This window comes from Bufo gargarizans, chromosome 4 (genome assembly GCF_014858855.1).
Source record: "Bufo gargarizans isolate SCDJY-AF-19 chromosome 4, ASM1485885v1, whole genome shotgun sequence".
NCBI classification, from domain to species: Eukaryota; Metazoa; Chordata; class Amphibia; order Anura; family Bufonidae; genus Bufo; species Bufo gargarizans.
The window spans coordinates 366492738-366504985 of record NC_058083.1 but is presented as its reverse complement, the minus strand read 5'-3'; the positions used below and the strand labels follow the sequence as shown (position 1 = coordinate 366504985).

General features: G+C 44.6%; 1 protein-coding gene across 2 annotated transcripts in view; it reads left to right on the top strand.

The window, feature by feature from the left end:
* The window catches only part of LOC122934105 (synaptojanin-2-like), a 237525-nt gene that overhangs the window by 167137 nt on the left and 58140 nt on the right, over positions 1 to 12248 (top strand). For both annotated transcript variants that reach the window (XM_044289307.1, XM_044289305.1), the window contains exons 18-19: positions 1112 to 1229; positions 4985 to 5203. In XM_044289307.1, coding sequence (XP_044145242.1) covers positions 1112 to 1229; positions 4985 to 5203 — 337 coding nt within the window. The remainder of the gene's footprint in view (positions 1 to 1111; positions 1230 to 4984; positions 5204 to 12248) is intronic.

Genomic DNA, 12248 nt, shown 5'->3' with positions numbered 1-12248 from the left:
GATGTTCATCTATATTCGAGGCTCAGAAGATATTTTTTTAATTTCAATCTCAAAGGGCACTGTCCTCTATACAAGCTGTAGCATTGTCATATAACAACTATGGACTGGGGTTAAAGGATTTGCCCACAATCCTTAAGGATCCATTGACAATAAACTGGTCACAAAGTGTCACCCCTCTAATGGCCCCTAGGATAGGTCCTCAGGAGTAAGAAATATTCTTTCTAACGGCTTTCTACTCTGTTTAAAAGATGAGAATCCTGGGAATCCCATTTTAACTCTGAATTTCCTAATAGAGTATAGTTAGTAAGTCTTAAACAAAAACCCATGGCAATGTACTGGTAGATTTCGTAGTTATCTTAGGGTACTTTCACACTTGCATTGCAATCTGTATGCAAACGGATACCATTTGTAGACTGATACTGATCCGTCTAACAAATGCATTGCAATACCGGATCCGTCTCTCCGGTTGTTGGCCGGATCCGGCATTAATGCGTTTCAATGGAAAATAATGCCGGATCCGGCATTCTGGCAAGTGTTCTGTAATTTTCTCAGTCCAAAAAACGTACAGTGACTGAACTGAAGACATCCTGATGCATACTGAACGGATTACTCTCCATTCAGAATGCATGGGGATAAAACTGATCAGTTTTTTACCGGTATTGAGCCCCTGTGACAGAACTCCATACCGGAAAAGTTTAATGCAAATGTGAAAGTACCCTTAGATGAGGTGACATTAGTGTCTGAATTTCAGAGAAAAATTCCATGTTTTGAAATGAACGTATATTATTAGAGCAATACATTCTACGTAGATATTTTTTTTAACTGCTTTATCAGAGTGTTCCTTTTTAATGTGCCATAATGATGTGGAATAAGTTTGTGCTCTATTCTGATGGAAAGCATTTGCACAGCTATGTACACAGTTACTGGGTAGTAGTACCTTATTTATCTGGTAAATGAAAGGGAGTCTGTGATAAAATTAAAAAAATTATTAGAAAAAAATAGTCTAAAAAACTTAAATGGCATTTATTATTTTGATCACACTAGCCATAGTATGTTTGTATATTGTCATTCCCTAACCTATTGCATTACCTGTTTTGACTTCTGCATGTAGCTGGGGATATTAATCTTCTAGACAATGACTTGGATTGGAGTTCTCAAGTAAAGCATACATGGAGTCCAGGTGCCCTGATGTACTATGGGAGAGCAGAGATTCCATCGTCTGACCATAGGTACTCTTCTTTCTCATATATTCATACCAATGTGTGTTCAGCTTTTATGAAAACATTTTTTCACATGGCTCATTTTTTATGTGACGTTCATGTGTATTATGCACCAAATTCTGTATGAAATCTGCATGTATTCAGCATCCCAGACATGTCACTTCTTGATGTAGAAATAGAGGACAGGTACCCACAAGCGATTTAGTCCTATTGAAATGCAGCTAATTCACATGCAGATCCCCCGGCATGACAAACTCAAAATCCACGATCGAAATCCAAGGGTCAGCTATGGAAGTGTATTTGTCATCTTAACGTAGCTTTAAAGGGGTTCTCACGTCAGCAAATGGCATTTATCATGTAGACAGTTAATACAAGGCATTTGTCCATATTGCCTCCTTTGCTGTTTTCATAAATTTTTCCAGCACATTATACACTGCTCATATCCAGGGATTACGACCACCCTGCAGTCGAGCAGAGGTGGCTGTGCTTGTTTACTATAGGTAAAAGTGCTAGCCCCTGTGGTCGGAACAGCGGGAGTGTGCATAGGCCGGAGCTTTTTCCTATAGTGGATATCTGGATTGCAGGCTGGTAATAAGCCCTGGATACAAGCAGTGTATAATGTGATGGAAAAATTAATCAGGCCAGCAAAGGAGGCAATATGGATAATAACAATACATTAGTAAGTGCCTTGTATTAACTTTCTCTACATGATACTTGCCGTTTGCTGAAGTGAGACAACCCTTTACGCATCCATCTTTACGTCTATATTCCTATATTCAGGATTGGAACTTTTTAAAAGGAGGGAAAGTTTATCTTCCTGTCATCAGGACACAAAATGTAAATATCTTGAGAGTGATATATCGGCATTACAAACGCCAGCCTTAATATAAAGTCCCATGGTGGAAAATTTACTACATTTATTAAGAGGCATGGTAGTCCATGCTGCAGAAATGTACATTTCTGTCAACTATGAGCTGGCACAGTCAAACAATAATTTACTACAAAAAGTGGTTACGCCCCCAATGTCTGATAGGAGTGGGACCCGCACTTATCTTTAGTACAGAGCCCACAAACTGAAGGAAGGCGCACCTATGGGGCTGATGGAAATAGCCTTAGGAATGAATGGAGGATGGACGCTCATGCGCGGTGCACCCTCCGTTACTCTGCAGGTTACGTTCTAATCTGTTCTAAAGATAGATGCGGGCCAGTGAATGGGGCTGAGCATGATACCAAACACAGCCGCTTCTCAATCAGCCACCAGATTTGTTAGATGGCACACACCTCTTAATAAGATCGACTGGTATTAAAAACGCCAGTCTTTGTGAACCTCAGGGAAGGTTTTTTTTTAAACTATTTACTGCACTGAAAGTATTCGCAATGAATCTTTATAAACTTGAAATCCTTGAAGTACTTGAAATCCTCCTGATGTCACTCACTTGAGAACATGGTTGTGACCCCCCCGAAACGTTGTACGTGTTTGGGTATCTTGTCTAAACACTAGAGGACAATGCTCTGATTCTTTAAAACATACAGATGCACGCTGAATAAATCGGTGAAAGCAGATTATCGCTGGATTTATGGACATAGAGGAACGAAGCAGTACCCTTAGACTCAGGTTTGACGAGCAGTTTATACTGTGTTGCATGCGGCGATAAAGAGACTCACGATTTATGATGCAGTACAAGTGGGAATATGAAATTTACTGTTAACTGCCAAAGAGAAGCGAAGTACAGCGCTCGACTATCTCCCAGCAGTTTGACCCCCACAGATCAGATACTTATCTAGTGAATAAATTGTGATGGTGGCATAACCCCTTCAGCTGTGACAATTTTATTTAAGGATATTCTAAATGCCTAAAACTCATGTTTTGTGATATATTATTTATTGATTTTACGGTTTACTGCCAAAGTAGGCAGTTGAATTTCAGGGTGTCTGTAGAGGTTTTCACGGTCTAAAATATACCATACACCCGTACACAGCTGACATTTATTCAGTGTATGGCTTCCACAGTTCTGCAGGAATAGGGGTCGAAGCGAGCTCAGTAATGGCAGGGGCACACATCGCTGCTCCTGCCTGTGCCCACTCCACCCTGCTAAATCCTGGCATAGGACATCAATGCAGGGTTTGCTGTGTCAATGAGCTATGCATAGCTCTTAGCTGAGCCGAGCAGGTACAGCTAGGAGCTCTGCATAGCACATGGTACTCCTGCCTATGCCTGTTTGTGTAATATGTAACATGTAGTGCCCAGATAATCAAGTCATATGAGCTCCCAAATAAGATTGTCAATGTCACCCTCCCATTTTTAAGACACTAGGGAATGCAACTGCATTTCCTCAAATTTGGTCAAGATCAGAGCTAGCTCCAGGGCCAGTGGCACCCCCTTCAGTAGTGACAGCGTCCTGTGTGGAAGTCACATCCTCCATAAGCCATTTTTGTGACTATGGCACTTGTCGCATACTCCTTTTTGCTGTTTAACATCAGTCAGCAAAATGTCATAATTTATAAGTACTCCTTTCTGCATATTGTCCACACCAGTTATAACAGTACCCTACAGTATTAACATATTTATCAAAGTTGTGTTAGTCTTAAGAATCCAGCAAATTGCATTTATCATGTAGACAATGTTAATTCGAGGCACTTTCTAATGGAATGTGATTGTCCTTTATTTTCCCAGTCCATTATACACTGCCTTTTTCCAGGATTTATGACCACCATGCAATCCAGCAGTGGTGGCCGTGCTTGCAAATGAGCCAGCCTCTCTGGTGGCTGGGACCGCAGGAGGAATCATGGGCCATGTTTTTTCCTATAGTGTGCAAACACTGCCACCACTGCTGGATTAGAGTAGTCGTAACCATGGAAACGAAAAGTGTATGATGTGATGGAAAAATTAATCAAGCCAGGAAAGGAGGCAATATGGATAATAATGCATTAGTAAGTGCCTTGAATTAACTTTTTCTACATGATAAATCACATTTGCTGAAGTGAAGCAACCCTTTTAAGATATTTTCTCAAAGCCCAAGCAAAGCTTGAGCAATAATTTTTAGAGGGTTAAAGGGAATCTGTCACCAGTTTTATGTTGCCCTCACTTTTAAACCCTAACAGCTCCAGCACATGCCAATGAGTCCCCATATTCATAAGCTCACGGCTCTCCTGCCTCTGACTGACTGTTTTCTTTCCATATGAATCGGCAACAGGGAGGAGGAGGAGGGGGGGGGGGGGCGGGGGAGAGCCAGGAGCCCATGAATATGGGGACTTGTTCGACATGCGCTGGAACTGTTCAATACAAGATTTTGGCAAAACGGCTAAGTCAAATAACTAAAGTGACCCAGTGTTCTGTTAAGGGATCTTTCTTTAGTTTATGTTACCCTTAGTTAGGATACCATACATCTGGGGACAGATTCCCTTTAAAAGAAAAATTGTGAATTGTCTCAATGTGTTTCAAAAGTACCATATTTAATGGTCAAACCCTCAGTACCATCAATGTTTATAGCCAGTACCAAGGCGATTGTGGAGTATAGATGGGGAGGCTCATGGCATCATAGCTTGGATTTAAGAGTAACTTTACAGATGCCAAGAAACATCATGCAGTCTGTCATATGGTGGACACAGTTGATGGCATCATTTGAAGTCATTTGGAATCCAACCCTGTTGACTGAACATAGAATGAGAGGCCAAGTCATTTAACAAGGGTCTCTGTATACTAATGCAACACTTATAATTAGCAGGATGTGTAATAAACTTGTACATCTTCCTCTTCTTTATAGACCGGTGTTAGCCATTGTGGAGGTGGAAGTTCAGGAGGTGGATGTGGCAGCGAGGGAGGAGATATTTCAGGAAATCTCCTCATCCCAGGGTCCTCTGGATGCCACAGTTGAAGTCCACATTGATTCTCCGACATCTGAAGAGAAAGCAGAGTTTCCTGAAGATCTAAGTTCAGAGCTTGTGGAACGATTTCAGAATCATGGCACCGCTGTCCTTGTACGGTGAGCAAAGTATGAACAACAGATATTGTCAAATGCATGGAGTGGGAGGCAATTGAATCTGACAGGTACAAATACTTAATGGAGTAAAAAGCAAGAAATTGAAAGTATGAAGTAATTGCTAAACACACCCACGTGAAACAAGTCATGAAGCAGCCGCAAAGTAGCTATCAAAAACCAAAGCCAAAAAAAGGTACTTGCCCAAAGCTAATAAACATAGCAATAATACGTATAATAGGGCTAAGGGCCGTTTATCTGTTTCTATTTTTTAAATGAATTGTGTAATCATATATTCTCATAAAAATACCAATAATTGTATTCCTTATTATATTTGGTCATGTTCTTGGCGTTTTGAATATTAAAGGCCACTTGCAGTGTCGTACTCAGGGCAGGTCCTTTCTCTGGCACCTCCCCATACCAAAAAAAAGAATATATTTTTACATTTAAAGAGGACCTCTCATTAAAAGTTGTACACTGTTAGAAAGTTCTCAAATACACCACTGGTCAAAAGACCAAAGAAAGTCCCTATAGGGGTCTACTAATTTGGAAAATAAAAGCCAAATACTTTATTTAGTTCATTTAAAAAGGGGAGTTAATACCCCACAAAAACCACACATTTTAAAACTATCAGGTGGCAATGCAAATTTGTGTAAGGATTTGCTTCTCTCTCATTTAATTTGAGAAAATATATGTACAGGTGGGTGGTTGGTGACAGTTTACCACAATTGGATATACCCTATTGCTTGGTGTCCTGGGACCTGGGCCCAAGTTCCGGACACCGCTACGCTGGTTGTCTCTACACTGGTACCAAACAGCACCACACTGATTCAACACACACAGAACTGTAGCCCTACTGATACGTGGGGTTTACACATTTGCTGCCAACTGAACTAAAACAAGCGCCTAACACTAGTCCCCACCCGACATGTTTCGCCGCGATGCGGCTTCGTCAGGGGTTCGGGGTATTAGCGTCGGCGCGCTGAACAAACAAGGGTTTTATGCCTTAGGTAACGCCCCAGTTTGTATGTTGCAGGGGACCCATTGGTCATATCCGCAAAGGGGGGCGTGTCTCCGAAATCACGTGTGCAGGCGCCTAGCGATGAGGTCACCACAGGCTGCATGCGTCCGGCCATAGCACTGTTTGAACAGCTGTTATGCTATTGGTTGCGGCCGTCGGGGGCGTCGCTCGTATATGACGTACACCGGCGCCCAGCGATGACCTCATCACCAGGCGTCCACTCACCCCGAGCCAGTCGTTGACGCCGTCTGATGACAGCGAGACCATCGTCATCACCTCATCACCTCCCCATGAGGGAAGTGGGAGTGGTTATCTCAAAAGATACAATGCCAGAACATACACTGGATACATGTTAGGTGAAATGACTGGATACAGGCAAATAGACATTGTTTACTTAGATAGGGGGAGAAAAGAGCAAGGTGAAGAGATACACATTATATTAACCATTTTATTAGGCTAACACCAGCGATTTATACACTATATATGATTCGCTGGTCAGAATTATGTAACTCCATTTGTCATATAGTATCTATCACCCTGCTCCATTTTACCACAGCATATATAGCCTTGTCGGCTCTAAAGAGAGGTTTTATAGGAATAATCTTGTCCCTTTATGGAATTTTATAGATTTTATAATTTTATCCTCTCATAGATGACGAAATTTCTTTTTTGCAGAATGTTATAATTTTTATTATTTACAAAAAGGCAGAAAAGGAGAAGCCTTCATTGAGGCCGGATGGAGTTTGACTTGACAGTCTATATATCCATTTGGCCTCTTCTCTTAGCAGTCTGATGTCCAGATTTCCAGATCTGGGGCCCAATTTGACTTGGGAGAGCCCCCAGAATTTCAATACATCTATCCGGCCATTGTGAATATATGACACATGTCTATATAGGGAAGTATCTTTTTTTGTGTTAATTGCACTAATGTGTCCCGAGATCCGTCTCCTCAGTTCCTGAACCGTCTTGGCAAGACGGTTCAGGAACTGAGGAGACGGATCTCGGGACACATTAGTGCAATTAACACAAAAAAAGATACTTCCCTATATAGACATGTGTCATATATTCACAATGGCCGGATAGATGTATTGAAATTCTGGGGGCTCTCCCAAGTCAAATTGGGCCCCAGATCTGGAAATCTGGACATCAGACTGCTAAGAGAAGAGGCCAAATGGATATATAGACTGTCAAGTCAAACTCCATCCGGCCTCAATGAAGGCTTCTCCTTTTCTGCCTTTTTGTAAATAATAAAAATTATAACATTCTGCAAAAAAGAAATTTCGTCATCTATGAGAGGATAAAATTATAAAATCTATAAAATTCCATAAAGGGACAAGATTATTCCTATAAAACCTCTCTTTAGAGCCGACAAGGCTATATATGCTGTGGTAAAATGGAGCAGGGTGATAGATACTATATGACAAATGGAGTTACATAATTCTGACCAGCGAATCATATATAGTGTATAAATCGCTGGTGTTAGCCTAATAAAATGGTTAATATAATGTGTATCTCTTCACCTTGCTCTTTTCTCCCCCTATCTAAGTAAACAATGTCTATTTGCCTGTATCCAGTCATTTCACCTAACATGTATCCAGTGTATGTTCTGGCATTGTATCTTTTGAGATAACCACTCCCACTTCCCTCATGGGGAGGTGATGAGGTGATGACGATGGTCTCGCTGTCATCAGACGGCGTCAACGACTGGCTCGGGGTGAGTGGACGCCTGGTGATGAGGTCATCGCTGGGCGCCGGTGTACGTCATATACGAGCGACGCCCCCGACGGCCGCAACCAATAGCATAACAGCTGTTCAAACAGTGCTATGGCCGGACGCATGCAGCCTGTGGTGACCTCATCGCTAGGCGCCTGCACACGTGATTTCGGAGACACGCCCCCCTTTGCGGATATGACCAATGGGTCCCCTGCAACATACAAACTGGGGCGTTACCTAAGGCATAAAACCCTTGTTTGTTCAGCGCGCCGACGCTAATACCCCGAACCCCTGACGAAGCCGCATCGCGGCGAAACATGTCGGGTGGGGACTAGTGTTAGGCGCTTGTTTTAGTTCAGTTGGCAGCAAATGTGTAAACCCCACGTATCAGTAGGGCTACAGTTCTGTGTGTGTTGAATCAGTGTGGTGCTGTTTGGTACCAGTGTAGAGACAACCAGCGTAGCGGTGTCCGGAACTTGGGCCCAGGTCCCAGGACACCAAGCAATAGGGTATATCCAATTGTGGTAAACTGTCACCAACCACCCACCTGTACATATATTTTCTCAAATTAAATGAGAGAGAAGCAAATCCTTACACAAATTTGCATTGCCACCTGATAGTTTTAAAATGTGTGGTTTTTGTGGGGTATTAACTCCCCTTTTTAAATGAACTAAATAAAGTATTTGGCTTTTATTTTCCAAATTAGTAGACCCCTATAGGGACTTTCTTTGGTCTTTTGACCAGTGGTGTATTTGAGGGTTAAATCCCGAGGGTCTTACTAGGGCCTATTTTCGTGTATCCTGTTAGAAAGTTGTCACGAGTGTCATCGAGTGCTGTGCCGCTTTCCTTCCTTGTTCCCTGCTGCGCAGAGATATTGGTGCCATTAGTTTTAGGCAGAGGAGTAGAGATTAAAGCCCAGCTTCATCGCTGGGTGGAGCAAAACACCCCCTTCACCAGTTGCTAGAGTCTCAAAAGAAGCCCCAATGAATATGGCCATAGTAGAAGTCTCATATTTTTTCAGTCAGAAGCATTGCACCTCTTATGGCCGTGTGGTTAGGTGCTTTGCCTCTGATACATAAGGTTGTGGGTTCAAATCCCAGCAGAAACTTTTCTGAAATACACAAGCACTGACTCCATATATGGACATACAGGAAGAGGCTGCATCGCATCGCTGACATGGAGGTAAGTATAAGTGTGTTTTTTGTTTGTTTTTTTTTTAATACCCGACTGTTGCTGCTAGGGGGGGGGGGGGGCGGGTTGGCACTATGATACTGGCACATGGGGGGGGGGGGTTGGCACTATGATACTGGCACATGGGGGGGGGAGAGGCACCTGATACTGGCACATGGGGGGGTTGGCACCACCTGATGCTGGCACATGGCGGGAGGGGGGTTTGGCACCTGATACTGGCTACTGGCACATGGGGGGGTTGGCACTATGATACTGGCACATGGGGGGAAGGAGAGGCACCTGATATTGGCACATGGGGGGGTTGGCACTATGATACTGGCACATGGGGGAGGGGGGTTGGCATCTGATACTGCCACATGGGGAGGTTGGCACTATGATACTGCCACATGGGGGGGTTGGCACTATGATACTGGCACATGGGGGGAAGGAGAGGCACCTGATACTGGCACATGGGGAGTTGGCACCACCTGATGCTGGCACATGGGAGGAGGGGGGTTGGCACCTGATACTGGCACATGGGGGGGGAGGCACTTGATACTGGGACATGGGAGGGGGAGGAGAGAGTCACTTGATACTGGCACATGGGGTTTGGCACTATGATACTGGCACATGGGGGGTGGCAAAGAGAGATGCACTTGATACTGGCACTTTTTTTGGGTTGGGGAGATGGCACTATGATACTGGCACATGGGGGGGGGGGGAGAGAGGCACCTAATACTGGCACATGGGGGGGGGGGGGGTTGCACCTGATGCTGGCACATGGGGGGGGGTTGGCACCTGATACTGGCTACTGGCACATGGGGGGGGGTGGCACTATGATACTGGCACATGGGGGGAAGGAGAGAGGCACCTGATATTGGCACATGGGGGGGGGGTTGGCACTATGATACTGGCACATGGAGGGGGGAGAGGCACTTGATACTGGCACATGGGGGGGTTTGGCACTTGATACTGGCACATAGGGGGGTTGGCACTTGATACTGGCATATGGGGGGGTTGGCACTATGATACTGGCACATGGGGGGGTTTGGCACTATGATACTGGCACATGGGAGGTGGGAAGGATAGAGGCACTTGATACTGGCACTTTTTTTTTGGGGGGGGGGGGGGGAGTTTTTTTTTGGGGGGGGGGAGATGGCACTATGATACTGGAACATGATGGGGGGCATCTATGGGGACACTCACTGGCACATATTTGGGGGGCATTATGGGGGACACTAGGCCGGCAGCCTATCAGAGGCCGGACACTGAGGGCATCTACTGGGGCACTATATATGGGGCATTTTATACTGGTACATTATGGGGGCACTAGCAGGAAGGGGGGAGAGGAGCACTATGGGGGAATTTACTGGGGGCACTATATAGGGGTATTTTATACTGGCACATTATGGGAGCACTTTGGGGACATTAGCTCAACTGGGCGCATTACAAGGGGGTATTTTTTGCACGGTCACATTATAAGGAGAATTATTTTACTGGGGGGGGGGGGCATTATGGTGGGCTTTATTACTCCCCCATGGTATGACCCCCTAGTAGCAGCACCGGCCTCTCCCTGCTCTGCTATCCCTCTGCCCTTTCTCCAAATCCTTATTATGAAATCTTTCTCATTAGGATAAAACACAACATCAGCTCCGCCGAGCCCCCGGCTAAAGTGTTGAAGTGATGTCCGAGATCCCCAAGGGCCAAGTAACTAAGTTTTCATGTGGAATATGTTTATTATACACATATAACATACACTGTGCCCCACAATATACAGTATACCGCTACACTGTACCCCACAATATACAGTATACCGCTACACTATGCCACACAATATACAGTGTACCGCTACACTGTGCCACACAATATACAGTATACCTCTACTGTGCCACACAATATACAGTATACCTCTACTGTGCCACATAATATACAGTATACCTCTACACTGTGCCACACAATACAGTATACCTCTACACTGTGCCACACAATATACAGTATACCGCTACACTGTGCCCCACAATATACAGTATACCGCTACACTGTGTAGTCTGTTCTATAAGCACCATTGTTTTGTGGCGGCGGACAGATAATAATCTGGAAGTGCCCCTCCCGAGACCAGGCTCTGACTGCTAGGGGGGGTCTGCTGAGCTAATGGATGCCCCCTATGACAGTAGCACCACCATAGCCCCCATATATGGCTAAAAAATTATTGCTTTGGGGGGTGACACCATTTTCTACCGCAACGGGTGACACCAGCCCTAGCAACGCCACTGAGTGCACCCATAGTAATAGTGCCCCCAACAGTTATAATGCTCCCCAAGAGTTCCCCCATTAGTAGAAGAGCCCTCCAGTATTAATAATACCCTCACAGAGCCCCCCGTAGAGGCCCCCTATTTTTCCCCCAGTGGTAATTAAGTTCTCTACAGACCCCTCAGTAGTAATAAGGCCCCCCATAGTGATCTTAGAAATAAGGCAGATCTATATGTCCCTCCTATAGAGCCCCCAGTAGTAATAAGAATGCCTAATGTCCCCTGGATTTATAATACCCCTACAGTGCCCCCAGTTTTTATATTCCTCTGTCCACTATACAGGCCCATGTAAATAACATCACACCATCTCTCCTGCCCCCTCCAAAACACAGTCCTATGTAAATAACATCACTCCCCTCCCTTCAGTCCCTCCAACATACAGTGCCATGTAAATAACACTATTTCCCTCTCTCCGCCATAGAGTCCCAGGTAAATAACATCACACCATCTCTCCAGCCCCCTACAAAATACAGTCCCATATAAATGACATCACCTCCTCCCCAGCCTCTTCCAACACACAATCTCATGTAAACATCACCCGCTCAACATTCAGTCCCATGTAAATAACATGACCCCCTCTCAAGCCACCTCAAACACAGTCCCATGTAAATAACATCCCTCCCTTCAGACCTTACAGTCCCAGTTAAATAACCACAACTCCCAGCATTGCTCTGCATCTCCCTTCACTTACCTCTCCTCATGTAGCAGATCTCACCACAGCTTCTTCCCCCAGGTCTTCTCTTTTCACTGCCGTCCTCTCCTGCACTGGTCACACGATGGTGACTTCATCGCATCATGCCTGTTTTGCTGGTCACATGACCTGTGATGTCACCACAGG